Source organism: Triturus cristatus, chromosome 7 (genome assembly GCF_964204655.1).
Source record: "Triturus cristatus chromosome 7, aTriCri1.1, whole genome shotgun sequence".
NCBI classification, from domain to species: domain Eukaryota; kingdom Metazoa; phylum Chordata; class Amphibia; order Caudata; family Salamandridae; genus Triturus; species Triturus cristatus.
Window position 1 is genome coordinate 265,805,077 of NC_140590.1, and position 15,996 is coordinate 265,821,072.

Below are 15,996 nucleotides of genomic sequence, written 5' to 3' on the forward strand. Positions count from 1 at the left end.
TCATAATGTGGGGTGCTCCGCACATCAATTTATTCACCTCGCAGAAAACAAAAAATGCCCAGTTTCCTCCTCGAGGTACTTTCAAACAAGGATACTGGGGAATGGCCTATGGACCCACTGGTCCAGCAAATTTCTCTATGCCTTTCCTCCAATCCCCTTGGTTCTGTAAGTTCTCATTAAACGATCTTACTCAAGGGCCATAATGATCTTGATTGCTGTGGAGTGGCCCAGGCAATGGTGGTTCACAGACCTTCTCCACATTTCGGAGTGCCCACATCTGAAGCTGCCATGCAGACCAGATCTTCTCACGAAATTCAGCGGCCAGGTGGTTCACCCCAACCTCTCCTCTTTGAGATTCTCAGTATGGCTTATGAGATAGTTCAGATTGGGCATTCAAACCTTCCACAAGTATACACGAACATTCTCAGGGAGGCTAGAAATCCTTCATCAAGTTCACAATATTTATTTAACTGGAAGAGATTTTGTATTTGGTGTTCTGACAAGAACGGGAATCCAACAACCTGCCAAGAAGAGATGATTCTTCCGTGTTTACTTCATTCTTGCCAAAACTGGCTTACAGTTCTCTTTCATAAAAGTTCATTTGATAGCAATTACTGCCTACAGAAAATTTCTTTCACAACGTCATTTCCGTTATCAAAGATATTTTAGAGGGGTTGAAAAAGGTTTTGCCTCCCATAAGGCGTCTCATTATTGCCTTATGCAGTCTCCTTTTGAGCCCATTCAGAAATCGTCCTTGCAATATCTCTCTTGGAAAGCTACTTTCTTTGTAGCGATCACATCAGCACAATTCAGGTGTTATATTCTCACTAACCATACACCATATTTCATTCCAGTAAGGTGGTTATGAGGACTCATCCAAAATTCCTACCCAAGTCATTTTGGACTTTCATGTTAATCAAACCATTTCCTTACCTACTTTCTTTCAGCACCCTTCCATTCCTGCTGAAAGGACTCTCCGTCCTCTAGACTTCAGGCAAGTCTTAAAGTTTTATCTGGACAAAACAAAAGATATCCAAAGGTAAGATCAATTGGCCGGTCCGGACAGGTCTAGCCATGTCCAAACAGTCCATACCCCGATGGAAAGTATCTTCCATTCTATTATGCTATCACAAGGCAAATAAGGTTCTGTCAGGTGGACCTGTAGCTCATTCCTCCAGAGGGAAAGAACCTACTGCTGCTCTAATGAGAAGTGTACCAATAGCTGAGATCTGTAAAGCAGCTAAATGGAGATCTATTCAAATGTTTACCAAACATTATTGGTTGGAATCAGATGCTAGAACAGATGCTCAAGTAGGACAGGCTTCCCTGAGAAATGTATTTGCTTGATTTGGTAGATTGATCATTCCCCTGTCTTTTACACTGCTCTTTGGTGGGGATTGGCTTGCTACTCTGTTCAGTGCCCATGACTATCAATGGAGATCCCCTGAGAGAGAAGGAATGGTTTCTTATGTGTAATCCCAGTTCTCTCTCAGGGGAATCTATATTGAAGTCACAATCAACCCTCCCACCGCCTGGTGGAGATGACAGAGGCGATTATTGGACCTATTTAACACTGCCACATCTCAGCAAAAAGAAATGAAGCAACTGCCACCTGCAAGGCATGATGGGATACTGGTGGGCTGTAAGCCCTTAAACGCGCAGATGCTGTTTTTACATTCACATATTGGCAGCCCATAGGGCTACACTGTTCTTTTTTCCTTTATCCTTCTCCTTTTAAAAAGGGTTTGTGAAAGAGATGTAAGTAATCAAATAACTTTCTGCCAATTATTTGGCCCTAAATTTATATATACATATATATTCATTACCCTTTTTTAAAGGAAGTCTGAAGAAATTGGCCATTATAGCCTTTCTTATAGGCTGCAACATATTCATGTCTTAAGTGTTTCTGCCGGCCTTCCTGAAGAAAGGCAAACAGCTACATTTCAGAAGACTTATTATGAAAATTGCTCTGAGATCCCCGCATGTCGGCAGGACTATTCAGTGCTTAAAGCTTCAAGAGAGATTCCCCTGTGAGAGAATTGGGATTACAGGTAAGAAACCATTCCATCTTTTGCACGAACTTTGCACCATATGTATGCGTGTTTGTGATATATACACTGTTTATACAGTCATCATGTACACTGCTTGAGGCGTTTACTTCATAAATATTTTATGCAGTCTTCATGTACTATGTAGGTCACAGATCCTTTGAAAAGTGCCCATTATGAAATTGATTAATATGACTAACAAATAGTAACTTTATATCTGTTTAAAAGTTACCTGTGGTCACTCTTGCGGTGAGAGAAGTGTTGTGTCATGCTCCCTGCCGCTCTAGCCCTACTAAGCACCCTAGCATGGGGTAATTTTAACTTTTATATACAGTGGGCCTCTGCATCAAGGGTGTTTGGTTCTTCTTGGAACTGACTAACTCCATCTACATTCCTTACAGGCCTGGGATTGCAGGGTAGATCTAGTAAGGTGGAGATTTACTGGTGCATGCTGGGACGGGGGGTGCATTATCTCCCAGAGATGGACCATCTACATTAAAACATTTCTTTTTTGTGTATTTCCATCTCCATCCATGCTCCATTGTCATTACCTGCGCCTCCGCTCTCCAGCTGCCAACGTCTGCACGCCGTCACCTCCGAACGACGACTGGTACAAACAAGACGTAGCGCTCCTGCATGACCTGAATGCCAATGCAGCCTCTTGGATCAAGCAGTAGGATGCATGATGCCTTAGGGGTGAGTAGCATGGGACGGGACCCCTCTTCTCACCCTCCCCAGACCTATGCCTCTTCCTGTTCTCTTCATGTCCCTTGCACTCTGCTGGCTGCTGGCGCGTGCCTGACCCTCCATACCAGCCACATCTCATGTTCGTATTGATGTATTAGGTGTTCAGTTCAGTTACTCTGCCCAAAGCTTTTGCTAATTCTATCTTTCATAGTAAAGAGTCACTGAGTGAGCATAAGAAATACATAGGAAAGCATTTGATAGCAAATGTGTGTGTGTATGTGAGTTTGTGTTATATGTGTTCGGCTAAGGAGTGTGTGTTTGCGTGTGTGGCTGTGCATCTACACTCTGAGGGTTGTTGGCTGTTGGATTATTGGGTGTAGTATGCATAGTGTATGTACTTTTCTGGTAAGTGAGTATGTGGCCTTTCTCTTAGGTTATATGTGAGCATGCTAAGTTTTTATTTGAGCTCTATGTTTGTGGGTGCACCTTCCTCTATTTGTTTGGGTATAAGTGTCTACTGTACGTCTTGAGCAAAGATGTGTGCTTGTATGTGTTTACAAGTCTTAGGCAAGTTTGGATGTATGCTGTTGGTCTTTGCCCAAGCTTTATGTGTGTTAATGTTATGTTTGTATAACTATATATTGTAGATCTCTAGCTTGTATTTTCGAGTGTTTTGCTGTTGGTAGTTTGCAGGTCTGTGTTTGTGATTGTGTTGGATTGTTTTTGTCTGGTGTTTGCATGTGTGTGTCTGTGTGTGTGCATTAATGCCACATAGCTATAATGGCTGTAGGTACAGGGGTCTAGAGTGTATTTTGTATGTGCATGCTAGGCTTTTTTTGGGGTGTGTGTGTGTGGGGGGGTGTCTGTGTGTGTGTGTGTGTGTGTGTGTGTGCGTGCGTGCGTGCTTGCGTGCCTGTATTGACAATTGTCTGTGCCTGCAGGCTTAACCTGTGGTCTTGGAATTCTCAGAGGTTTGTGCCTCCTACTCAGAGACTCCATAGATGTTTAGAAAATGTAATAATAAAGTAGACATCTAAAAAAGAAGCAAAATTAAATGTTTAAAAACATTCTGTGCATAGGAAGGAATTTGAATTTGGAGACTAAAAATTAAGTTCATATCCCTAGCTTGATTCATGGGGTACTCCAAACCGACTAGTATGGAAAATAGGCCTCAATTGAAGCACTGATATGTTCCAGCAAAAACAGAGAATGCATTTGGAGCAAAAAAGACAAAATGATATGCTAGAGTCTAACATATACCTTTGTGTTTTTGAATTAAGAAACACATTTAGATATGCTCCAACCTTCCCATTAAAATTGATATTTTTCTATATTTATCTGTTTATGAAATAAAATAGTTAATAATTTGTGTATTACTTGATGTACATTTGTATTATATTGAGGTTCAAATCGTAGTAACTGCTGGGGCTGAGTTACCCAGTAGCAAGCAATGACTCAGTGGTGGTCCATAGAAGTCAAAAGGGTAAGAACTGCTAGCCTAGGCTAAATGTTTGTATGCAAGTTTTTACTGGCACTTCAACATGACAAGTTTATCATATCAAAACATCATTGTTAAATATAAACACAATAGCAACCCCTGCATCCTCCCTCCCAATCATTCTCTACAAGAACACACCAAAGTATTGCATGGTGTACAAAGAAAATGGCTCAATGCAAAAATTGATTCAATGCCGGGGGTCGGGAGGGGCACTATTTGATGGGTAAAGGGGGGGCTACATGATCATATACAGTATTAGCGCACTCCAGTCACAGTCCTTCAGTCAAACAACTTATCCTCCCCCCCTCACTACTAACCCACAGCTCATGGGGGCAGGGCCTCCAGAAGCTCGGCAAGCATTGCCGCCCAGGCCTGCAGGCCATCAGTACGTTGGTAATCTCTACATGTTTTTCGCAAATAACTTTCCTCGGCCAACGCCCTGTCAGCCATATCTCGCAGCAATTCAGACACCTTTGGGGCTACCGGAGATAACCACCTAACGGCGATTCTCCACTTAGCAAGTACCAAACCCAGTAGACACTGACCAACATCCATGGGAATGGACCACCCAGTGACTGCATTCAAGGACTCTAAAATTGTCCACCAGAAAATGTGTAATTCGGAAAACACCCCCAGAATATATGCTTAAGATCTTTGGCTGGATTGTGTGCGCACTTGCATGTGTGTGTGTTTGTCTTTGCGTGTTATAGATCTTAGGCTTGGCTGTGTGTATATGCTTCTGTACTTAGATGTGTCAACATGTTACATTTCCTTGGCTAAGCCGTGTGTGCATAAACATCTTTATGAACATGCATATTAAGGTTTCTGTTTTGTGTGTGTGCTGTTTAACTGACCTGTGTGTGGGGTATGGAAGGGCTATGTTGGAATGGTTTTTGCTGGATTGTGTCACTGTGTAGATGCATGTGTGTGCATGGAAGTTCTCTTACGTATCTTTAAAACAGTTGTATGTAGCTCTATGAGAGATATGTTTTGTGTGCAAATACTATAGGTCTCAGGCTAGTGTGTGTATGTGCATACATTAAGGGCCTGATTAAGATTTCAGCGGATGGGTTACTCCGACACAACAGTGACAGATATCCCGTCTCCTGAAATATAAATTCATAGGATAATATGGGATTTATATTTCAGTGGACGGGATATCCATCACTTTTTCACTGTTTTAACACAGCCTTTATTTTCAAAGAAAAAAGCAAAGTTATAGAAGGCAGTTAGCCATTAGGGTGCGCAGAGAAACCACAACAGAATAAAACTGTCTTTAAGATCTCAAGACCTCCATGCACCCATTATGCCCCACAGGTGACAGTTAGGTTTAGTTCTTTTTTCTGGCTCCTTCTGTGAGGAGAATTGAGTTTGTCAGTTTTTGACTTTCTGTCAATAATTGATATTCAAAAGTTGACCTTTATTCAACGTTTTTGAGTACAAGCTGTACTATCATCCTGATTTTTCTGACTTTTTTGCTTATTTTTTAAGATAAATGCCAGCCTTGTTTAACAAATGCCTTTTGTATGGAACAAAAATGGCAAACTCTGACCCACACTGTCTGCATTGTGTGTTTACCATCTTCTCCCCAACCAGACAAGTGTTATTATTGTCAACAATTTTTCAGAAGGACCCTGCCTGACAGAAAAAGAATCAAACTGCATGCCATACAGGAGAGAGGAAAGGTGAGATCTACAAGTGCCCTGGAAGGTTCTCAACAACCTTTCAAAGAGCCATCCTCTCAAGTGCAGTCTGAGCATAGGGGTAGAATGGATAAAAGAAAACACCACTCTGCCTCCCCATTGATGGAGTAAAGATCAATGCCGGATATACCTGTTTGTTCTCAATTTGTGTCAAAATCGACATCGGAAAGGCCTCTGCAGTTCTACAGAGTCAAGACCAGGATGATCATGATCACACCAGAGTGGCCTTGTCAATGGTGGTATCCGGACCTTCTTCAACTATCCATTACCCCCCCATAGGAGGTTGCCGTGCCATCTGGACCTACTCTCAAACTCAGAGGGAAGGTGTTCCACCCCAATCTCCCATTTTGAAAGAATCGAGGAGGCCATCTACGCAGCAGGAAGATGCGGAGGTCCGCAATAGGAGGAATAACATTAGGATGGTTGGCCTGCCTGAAGGAGTGGAGGGCAAGGACATGGTCGTCTATCTGGAAGAATGCTTTAGAGCAGTGGTTGCCCCGATGGGCCTGTCGACCTTCTACACCCTGGAGAGGGCCCATTGGGTGCTGGCCCGGTCGTGGCTCGGCTCTTGCACTATAGAGATCGTGACTTTCTGCTGCAAAGTACTAGAACTGTTGGCCCATTTGTTGTAAACGATAGCAAGGTCTCAGTATTTCCAGATTCCTCAGTCGAAGTGCAGAGGAGGAGAGCCTCCTTCCTGGAGGTTAAAAGGACCTAAATCGTCTGTTCCTTTTTGGTGCTCCCTACGACTCCCAATCATGTCGCGTATATCTCTGGCCAAGATGATCATGGTCTTGCGCTTTATTATACTTTTTTGTCAACCTCCCGACCGCTGTACCCGCTAGTTGGTTTTGTCAATTGTACTCCCTATTGCGAGACCTTATACAGGATGGAGCACGGCGGAGGGTGTCATTGGATACCTTACGACACCCACTGTCTGAGGGCGTGCTGAGAGTACTAAACTTTGGATTGCATCACTTAGCTTCCCAGTTAAAGTGGGTTGCACAATGGCTGGAGGGGCTGCGGCTTGAGGTGACAGGGTGGGCGGACTCCGGAATGTGCCCCACACCCCTGCTAGCTAAACTACTCAACCGGGCGATTGAGTTGCAGTACCGGTTCCTGTTATTGTCTTCAGCTATGCATTGCTGGAGGAGATGCAGGGAAAGACTGTGGGAACTCCTCTGTACACCCCACTCTTGCCCCTGATCAGATTGCCCCGTGGGGAACCTTTAGTGGTATGTACAGCAGAACAGTTGGCGGCCTGGGCGATGGTGGAACTAGACACAGTGGGGGACTGTTACCACCTGAACAACCTTGCCCCTTTTATGACCCTGGTCGAAGATTCAGGCCTTCCACCCAGACCGTTTCTCCACTATGAATCCCTAATCCGGACTTTTAAAGCCCTATGGGGAAGGGGTAGTGAGGAACCCGCAACTCCCGGTGCTACATTCCCTGTTGACACTTGGTACCGCACAACACTAAGTGAAATGGTTTTATTGCTCATTAACTGCGACAACTCGTGGTCCACTTTTTAGACTGCGTGAGAGATGAGAGGCGATTCTTGGGAGGGGCCTCACAGATTCAAAGTGGAACAGGGCCTTGGCGTATCCTAAATCGGTCTTGCATAATACAAGGCTTTAATATTTGCAGTTTAATTATCTGCATATGACCTACATGCCCCCCCATAGGCTTCAGGTTGTATATGGAGGTGAAGGCCTGGGTTGTCCGAGGTGCAAGCTTGAGGACACAGATTTTGTACATATGACTTGGGTGTGTCCTGAACTATGCCGGTTCTGTGAAGAGGTATTAATGGTGGTGAGCACAACACTGGACCACACACTTGCTTTCACAGTTGAGATGTGTCTACTAGGGCTATTTCCCCGCCCAACCACCCGGAAAGTCAGAAATAGATTTATCGACCTTGCCTAAGTCTTAGCCAGATGGCGAATAGCTATGGCCTGGAGATCCATGGGCAGCCTGCGGTTGGGGTCTGGAGGCACGATGTTTCTCTTTGGGCTGGAGCAGAGAGCAGAGCACTGACTAGGGAGGAATCAAGAGGATTCGGAAGGTGCCCCATTGCGAGCAATGGAGGAAAGTCCTGGACACTTGGGAACGCCTGGAGCGGGCAGACATCGATGTAGAGGGAGACAGGGAGGGAGAACAGCCACGTGGGAAACATGTGCCCATGATTAGGGATCTTGGACTAGAGGGCGGCCCTGGCCCGGGGGGGAGGGGCACTATTAGATGGGTGAAGGGGGCTATCTGAACCCTAGTTGGCCCTTCCCCTGGCTGTCCGTGCTCGGGTTTTAATGGTTTACTGGCTAGGGAGTGTACGCGATTGGGCCCTGTGGCCCCTGATGCTTTATATACCACCCTGCGCATATTGGTTATTAGTTGAATTAATTTGATTAGATTATGGGAGGCATGCCCGCAGCAGCTCCTTTTTCACAAAGAATAGACCATCTTAATTCTATAAATGTGTTATGGATCGATGTACCATTATGACTGAAGAACTGCTGCCTGTACTTATCTACATGCTGTTGATTAAAATGCTAATGAAATTATGTTTAAAAAAACATAAAGAAAGAAAGCGTCCCTGCAGCACATGACTTTGAAGACTGCTTTCTTACTGTCAATTACCTCTTCTCGCAGAGTTAGTGAGATCCAGGCTCTGTGTTCTAAGGAATCTTATCTCATTTTCTATTCCAACAGGGTGATTCTGAGAACTCACCCTATTTTTTTACCGAAGGTGGTTTCTGATTTTCATATTAATCAGTCAGTTATACTCCCTACTTCTTCCCGAACCCATCCACCCGTTCTGAGAGGGCATTACATTCTCTTGACCTCAACTGGGTTCTGAAATTTTACCTGGATAAAACCAAGGACATAAGGAAATCGGACCATTTATTTGTAAATGATAGTCTCATGTGCATTGGCTGTCCTTCCTCTAAACAAACCATCTCTAGATGGATAGTCTCGTCTATTACCTTCTCTTACCAGTTAGCTAACAAACCACTCCCTGATAGACCAAAGGCTCATTCCACCAGGGGAAAGGCTTCCACTATGGCCCTTGTCAAATAGTTACCCATTGCAGAGATATGTAAAGCTGCCACATGGCGATCGGTACACACCTTTGCTCACCGTTATTGCTTGGATTCTGACACTCAGGCCTATGCTCAGTTTGGGCAAGCCACCTTTAGGAACCTGTTTGGGTAAATTGCCCTTAGGGTGTATTAACAATACTGGTGTTCGTCCGCAGGATTCTGGGGATGGGCTTGCTATTCTATTCAGTGCTTATTACTATTGAGGAATATCCCCTGGAAGAGAAGAAAAAGTTACTTACCTGTAATCCTAGTTCTCTTCCAGGGGTATACTCATCAAAGTCATAAGCAACCCACCCGCCTCCCTGGACGAATACCATTATAGTAGCACTCTGCTTCCTTACTATCACTACACATGATATGCCGTTAAAAAGGCCTGACCTAACTGTCACCTGTGGTGCATGATGGGAGCATTGAGGTCTTGGAGGTCTTAAAAGCATTGCGCCAGTTTTATTCTGCTGTAGTTTCTCTATGCAGCCTAATGGTTAACCGCATTCTATTACTTTGCCTTTTTCTTTGAAAATAAAGATTTTGTTAAAACATTGAAAGCGTGCATGTTCTATATTACACAAATGCTAACTCGATATGTATTTATTTTAAATGAAAAATCCAATGCAATTTTGGCATTTTAGCCTATTTGCTGGTTTAGTCTGCATGTATATGTATGTTTATATGCATATATATATATGTATGTTTGAGGGTACTGCGTACTTGTAATTTTTTTTAGACATACATAAATTCTCTGGGACCCCGTAGCATATACAAAATACATACATGTGGGCGTAACTATTCAGTGCCTATGACTTAAATGAAATACCAGCATTTGTAAAGCACACAGCTATCTCCGGAGAGGTGTCCCGGCGCTGGGGGCCGTGAGGAAGATTATGTGAGCTATTGCCCAGAGTCACATGGTGCTGGGCTAACCTGCCGCCGCCACCGGGGATCAAACTGTGAACCCTGTGGTCGAGCGCCTTGGCTGCTGCGCCACACCTCTTTCCTGCGTGTACCCCTGGAAGAGAACTAGGATTACAGGTAAGTAACTTATCCTTCCAGCGTGTTATTTGTCTTTGTTAGAGAGCTTCGGGTGATGTGTTTGTGTGGTATTTCTCTCAGTCTATGATATATGTATATGCATGTGTATGTGCACAAATGCTCCATTATTTTGCCAGTTTTCTTCAGTAATGCTTCTACTCTGACAGAATATGCTCTGGACTCGATAGGTATCGCTAGAGATGTATTTATTTTGATAAGACAGCAATGTTATTGTGCAATTTATTCTAGTTTAACCCTTTCGAAACAATCTCTTTCTCATTGGACTGACTTATGTATATCCCTCTGCTATCTATTGGCTAATATATCTCTTTGTGGTAGGGCCAAGGCCCATTTTAACAGAGAAAAAGTGACAACTACTGCCAAGTTGAGAAACATTTTGTGAGCAGACATTTAAACAGCAGCTACTTGATCATCTGTTCATACATTTGCAAGACACCAGTGTCATGACTCTCATAACAGAAATGGCTTTAATGCAAGTCCACTCACCATAAGAAATATTTTTGGTTGACATCCTTTGTAAGGGATCAGTTATCATTTGGTAGGTCATATTTTTTTAAACAATATTTTATTGATTTTATTGAAACATCTTTATTCATTGAAATCCAAACAAGGTCCGGTACACATAGAAGCAAGTATACTCCTAGCTTTTGGATGGATCGGCCAACATAACCAGACATTTTGTGTTTTTGTTATGAGAAACGAATAACTCTCCCTGCACCCTAACCCCTTCATCCTCTGTCCAGTCCCACACGAAAAGTCTACCCATTCCCCGCCAGCCCCTCCCACATAGTGATCTCAAGGATGAGGACTTTCATTATCCCACGCTTCATCCCTGAATTAGGATTCTATTATTGTTTTGTCTCCAATGTACTTAAATGCCTCCCCCCATTAAACCGAGAGCATGAGGGAGTGCAACAAACTTGTACACCACATACCTGGTCCAGCCCCTCCAAGATAATCATCTAGGGTCTGCCATAGAGGATCGAATTTGTGTGCCCTATTGCAAAGCCCACAAGATAGTTTCTCCATAACTATCAGCCCCTATAATTTACTTGCCCATTTGTGTATTGTGGGTGATTTTCATTTCTGAGCTATATGCTGTTTTGCTGCAAAGAGCGTATTGAAGATTATTATCCAATCGACCTTTATCATACAGGTTTACCCTATGGGGCGAAGACCCAGATTATGGTCCCCGGACCCAAAGGATAACCTATCACTCCCTTAATGTGGCTTGGAACCTCTTTCCAGAAAAGTCAACCTGGAGCATGCCCACCACATATGGATCACATTCCCTTTTTTAACTGCACCCACTCCAACATGACACATCGGGCTAGTCATACATACACTTTATGCTTTGCGATACGCCACAGCACCATTATCTTCTATTGATTTCCAATGTTATACACTCTTAAACAAAGATGGTATTTCTGCCCAGAGTTTGTGCCTTCGCTGTGTTTGATTTGGGTAGTTTAAGCATAGGGATCACCGTTTCATAAATGGCAATCTGGGACCCCCGTTTCCTCCATTAAAAGAGTTTAAATCATGGATGTAAGGCCCCTGGGGCCTGCATAGATTGTGAACGCTTGCTCCCAGGCTGTCAAGGGATGAGTAGCCTCCATTTTATTTGTAAAGGCGAGGACCCAGTGGCCCAACTGAAAGTATCACATCCACTCGATCTTACCAGTGAGAAATCTTTTTTTGCACAGCAAGAATTCCTTAATTTCACCTCCTTTGCAATAGGTCCCACAGCAAACTACAATCTCCCTGCAACTAGGACAAGAACTCCTCCTCTTCATCCCTGGGATGTAGGCTTTATTGCCATATAGTGGTGTGAAGGAGGGTGGGTAACACAATCAATTTGGAGGTCCTGGTAAGTGTATTCCAAATCTCAAAGGAGGATTTCAGAATCTCACTGTCTCAAAGAGCCATTGTACAGTCCACGGGGGCCGTCCCATCACCACTGCCTCCATGTGTACCCAGTGGCATTCCCCTTTGTAGAGGGTCCACTCAAACAAAAACTACTCTAATCTGGGTTGCTTGGTAATATTTACAAATACCCTGGAGTCTTGCAGCACCCCCTGTGATACTCTTGCTTGCTTCCCTCCCCATATAATGAAGCCAATAGACTTCTGCAGGCATTTCAATTCACTCTCCAGGACCTTGACTGGGAGTGCCTGAAAGAGATAAAGCAATCAGGGGAAGACATTATTTTTGATGACAGCTAGCCATGAAGTAAACAGAGGTTTCCAGCGAGACAAGTCAGCTTTGATAGCGCTGAAAAGGTGCAGGTAATTAGCTGCATATAACTGGTGCAAGCATGGAATAATGAACACTTCCAAATATTTGAGGCCCTTGCCCGCTGTCCAGCAAATTGTTAGCAGTGTGGTCAACACAGCACTTGTCTCTAACGACAACCCCCCACTCAGCATTTCAGATTTATCTAGGTTCGCCTGAAACCCAGATACTTTGGTGTATGCATTCAGAAACTCCATCGCCTGTGGGATTGATTGTGTGGGGGTTGACCCTGTGAGGAGGATATCATCCACAAATAGATGTATAGTGTGCCGCTGCCTGCCAAAGACGGTGTGTAGAACAGAGGTCTAGTAGGGGCCAAAAAAGGTCCTCCGGTAGCCTGGGCTACTCATCATTCAATTTAAGTGTTAATCAAAAGACGAAACTTTGCAGAAAGGGTCCGAAGGGACTGTTATACTTAGTACATGTTAGGAAACAAGGTTTGCAGTGACAACTCATTTATTATTATCATAAATAGAGCATAATATATGTCAGTGATAGTTCCAGTACTCACACATAACGTGAAAGTGCGTGAAGTGGGGGAAAAAAGAGAGAAAAAACAATAAAAACTCCTGAATCAATTGAGTACAATAATGGAGTTTTTTCTGGAGAGGTCGACGGCGTTTTCATCTCATACACTTGAGATCATCATCAGGACAGAATAGTGTGAGCAGTGTGAATTTGTAGAAGAGAGCGCATGTATGCTCTAGAGGTCCGAGTATCTAGCGTCAGTAATTGGAGATAGATTCAAAATAGCCGTTGTGATAGGGGTTGACATCAAGCGCTTGAGGGCATCTGGAGTTAATCAGAACGCCTGTCTTGCATCAAGATTATGGGTAGCCGCGTGCGGGCGTGTAAATCATTGACTTAGTTCCTGACGACGCTGGATTCGGGGTGCACCGGAGGATCCGGTGTCAGCGGGGAATTAATCTCAGAGATTAATTCCCCGCTGACACCGGATCCTCCGGTGCACCCCGCATCCAGCGTCGTCAGGAACTAAGTCAATGACCGTGACGCTGTCGGCTCTCCCCTTATCATCCCTTACATGATTTACACGCCCGCACGCGGCTACCCAAAATCTTGATGCAAGACAGGCGTTCTGATTAACTCCAGATGAGAGCCCTGGAGCATGTGTGTGCGCAACCTGGGTGCAAATTCCAATTTCAGGTGTGCAACAGGGTGTCCTTTTGGCACCCTTGAAATTGCATGCACAATTTGCGAGTACATATTTGGTACTCGCAAATGGCCCATAGGAATGAATGGGAAGCCCATTAACCCCTTCGATGCGCGTGATGGAGTGGTTCCGTCACGCGCGTCGGTCGCGCTGTGTGGGTGACGGAACCACTCCGTCACGGCCCCGCCCGCGCAAGAACCCTTCAGCACAGCGCGGTAATCCGCGCCGCGCTGAAGGGGTTAAGGAATGTTTAGGAATTGCTATTTTTTGGACAATTCCTACATGCATAGGCTTTTGCGATTTCTTAATTGCGATTCCTGAATAAACGCAATTAAGGAATCGCAAAATCCTACCTTGATGCATATGCCCCATAGTGAGCCATAGAAGAAATTATATTGCAGCGAAGATCCAAGTGTAGGACCATGGTAGGCGGATATACCTGTCCCACCCCAGCAACTGGTAAAACTCCAACTGGAGTTGACTAATTGTAGAAGTTAATGTTTCTTGGAATGGCGGAAGGAAATCAGTTTCTGTTTCAGCATATACATTGCTTTTTTCTAGCAATGGTAACATCTCAATTGATGTAGATTCTTTCGGTGGTGCACTTAAGGTTTCAGTTGTAGCAATGGCAGTTGAAGTTGCAGCAGGTTCAATTGTTGAAGATGTTGCTTCATGATGGGTATAAAGCTGGAGACACATCAGGCTCATCAGACCCTGGAAGAAGACCAATGATTTCAATTCTGGTTTACTCTTCTTGCGGTAACTCCAGAATAGGGAGAGAATGTACTGGACTAATCTGGAGGTACTTTGACATTGGCGGCAGGTCATTAAACAGAATTGAACACATAGTGCTTGATATGTTCAATCAACACCTTCCTGGTTTTCTTCGCACCACAGAGTGGTGGCAAGATTACTCAAACAACACTTAGAGGCTACGCAGAGCTGTCTGTATAGTACACACTTGTATACTCATGTATGTGCATTTAATGTGGAGCTTGTGGGATTTATTGTTCTTACTGAAGCAATGTCTGTGTCCTAAGTGTAGGATCGTATTCAAATTTGACATTGAGTGAGTTATGCAGCAAGGCTCATTGCAGGTGTGGTGGGCGCACTTTAGGGATATTTGCTTTAGTAGCTACCTCAAATGTAATTGTAGGGGAAACTGATAATCTGCTTCCCCTGTGTCAGAGAACGCTCATTCAAAATGTTTGTCTGCTCTGCCATGAGAATTTTCTCTGTCAGACAGCATAATTCCTTTGCATTCAAATACAAGTCTGTAGCCTGTAGGGTTTCTGTCTCTTATTGTTAACTACCTATGTGTAGCTTGAAGTGGTAAGAACAACCAGAATCTCTAGGTTTATTTTGTTGCTACACTTCTGGCTTTATTTAGTCTGTAACATGACTGTCTGCAGTCGACATAAGATATCAGTATGCATGTCCGTCTAGTTCTTTTTAGAGTCATCAAGTCATAAAAGGGCTTCATGCACTTCAGTGTAATGTGGTTTTATTGGATATTGAGCTTGCACTAGGGGTTCACTCCAGAGGTGAATCACATGCGGCACAGAGTGTTTATCCCACCCTGCTTGATTTCTAAACAAAGCCAGAGCCTGTTGTAAAGCCCACTCGTGCATATTTTTGCGAGATCCTGAGGTGCTAAGGTGGAAAATCCTTTCATTATTTCTTCCTCCCCATAGTTACATCCCATACAAAGGATGGAGTCTAATCATCCTCAGCGGATATTATATCATAGGCATTCCTTAACCAAGATACTGCTTTTATCTGCGCCTTATATACCCCGCTATTTGTATTTCTACATCATAAATCATATCAGGAGAGTTTTCATGTTTGTCAGGTGTTTCTGCCTGAATGGACTTGGGCGTCACCATCAAAGGGACTTTAAGAGTGTGGCGAACTATTGTGCTGTCCGGAGTGCTACTGCCTATGTTCCATTTTGCACATGTATACGCAGTTTAGGTCCACTTAGTCACCCTAGAGTCCTGCACAGAACAGGAATACGGCTATCAGTATGCTGATACCAATCCAGATTTTTACCTTTTTTCACAGTCCTTCAAATTGTATCCAACCCTCTCAGATTCCTACTGTGTAGGAGATCCGGAGGTTTTTTGTTTAGCTTTTTGCTTCCTCATAATTTCCTATGCTTTCTCCTTCTTCCAATTGATTAGTATTGATAATTACCCAAAATGGATTTTCATCCCTCTTTGTGAACGTTTTGCAGTAATAGTCTTTCGGCTAATTGTCTGCAGTGGAGCATATGGCTGTGGGGCAGCAGAACCTAACATACCACCCCCTATCATCTTTGGCACATATTGTCAGAGTCGTCTATATGCAGTCACTAATTCAGTTAATGAATGGCTTAATTGTTTGGCATTCATGTTTCTTGTGTCTGGATGTGGAGTACATCTAGCCGATTCGAGCAAAG

At 43.8% G+C, this 15,996-nt stretch overlaps 1 protein-coding gene across 5 annotated transcripts in view; it reads left to right on the forward strand.

Annotated features, from left to right (window-relative positions):
- LOC146809372 (voltage-gated potassium channel KCNC1-like) overlaps positions 1-15,996 on the forward strand; it is a 631,507-nt gene that overhangs the window by 526,475 nt on the left and 89,036 nt on the right. For 2 of the 5 annotated variants that reach the window (XR_014966411.1, XM_085616189.1), the window contains exon 4: positions 2,619-2,744. The exons of the other annotated variants lie outside the window; for them this stretch is intronic. Coding sequence is in view for 1 of the 2 variants with exons in the window: in XM_085616189.1 (XP_085472315.1) it covers positions 2,619-2,725 (107 nt within the window). In the remaining variant the exon portion in view is untranslated. The remainder of the gene's footprint in view (positions 1-2,618; positions 2,745-15,996) is intronic. 5 annotated transcript variants of the gene reach the window in all.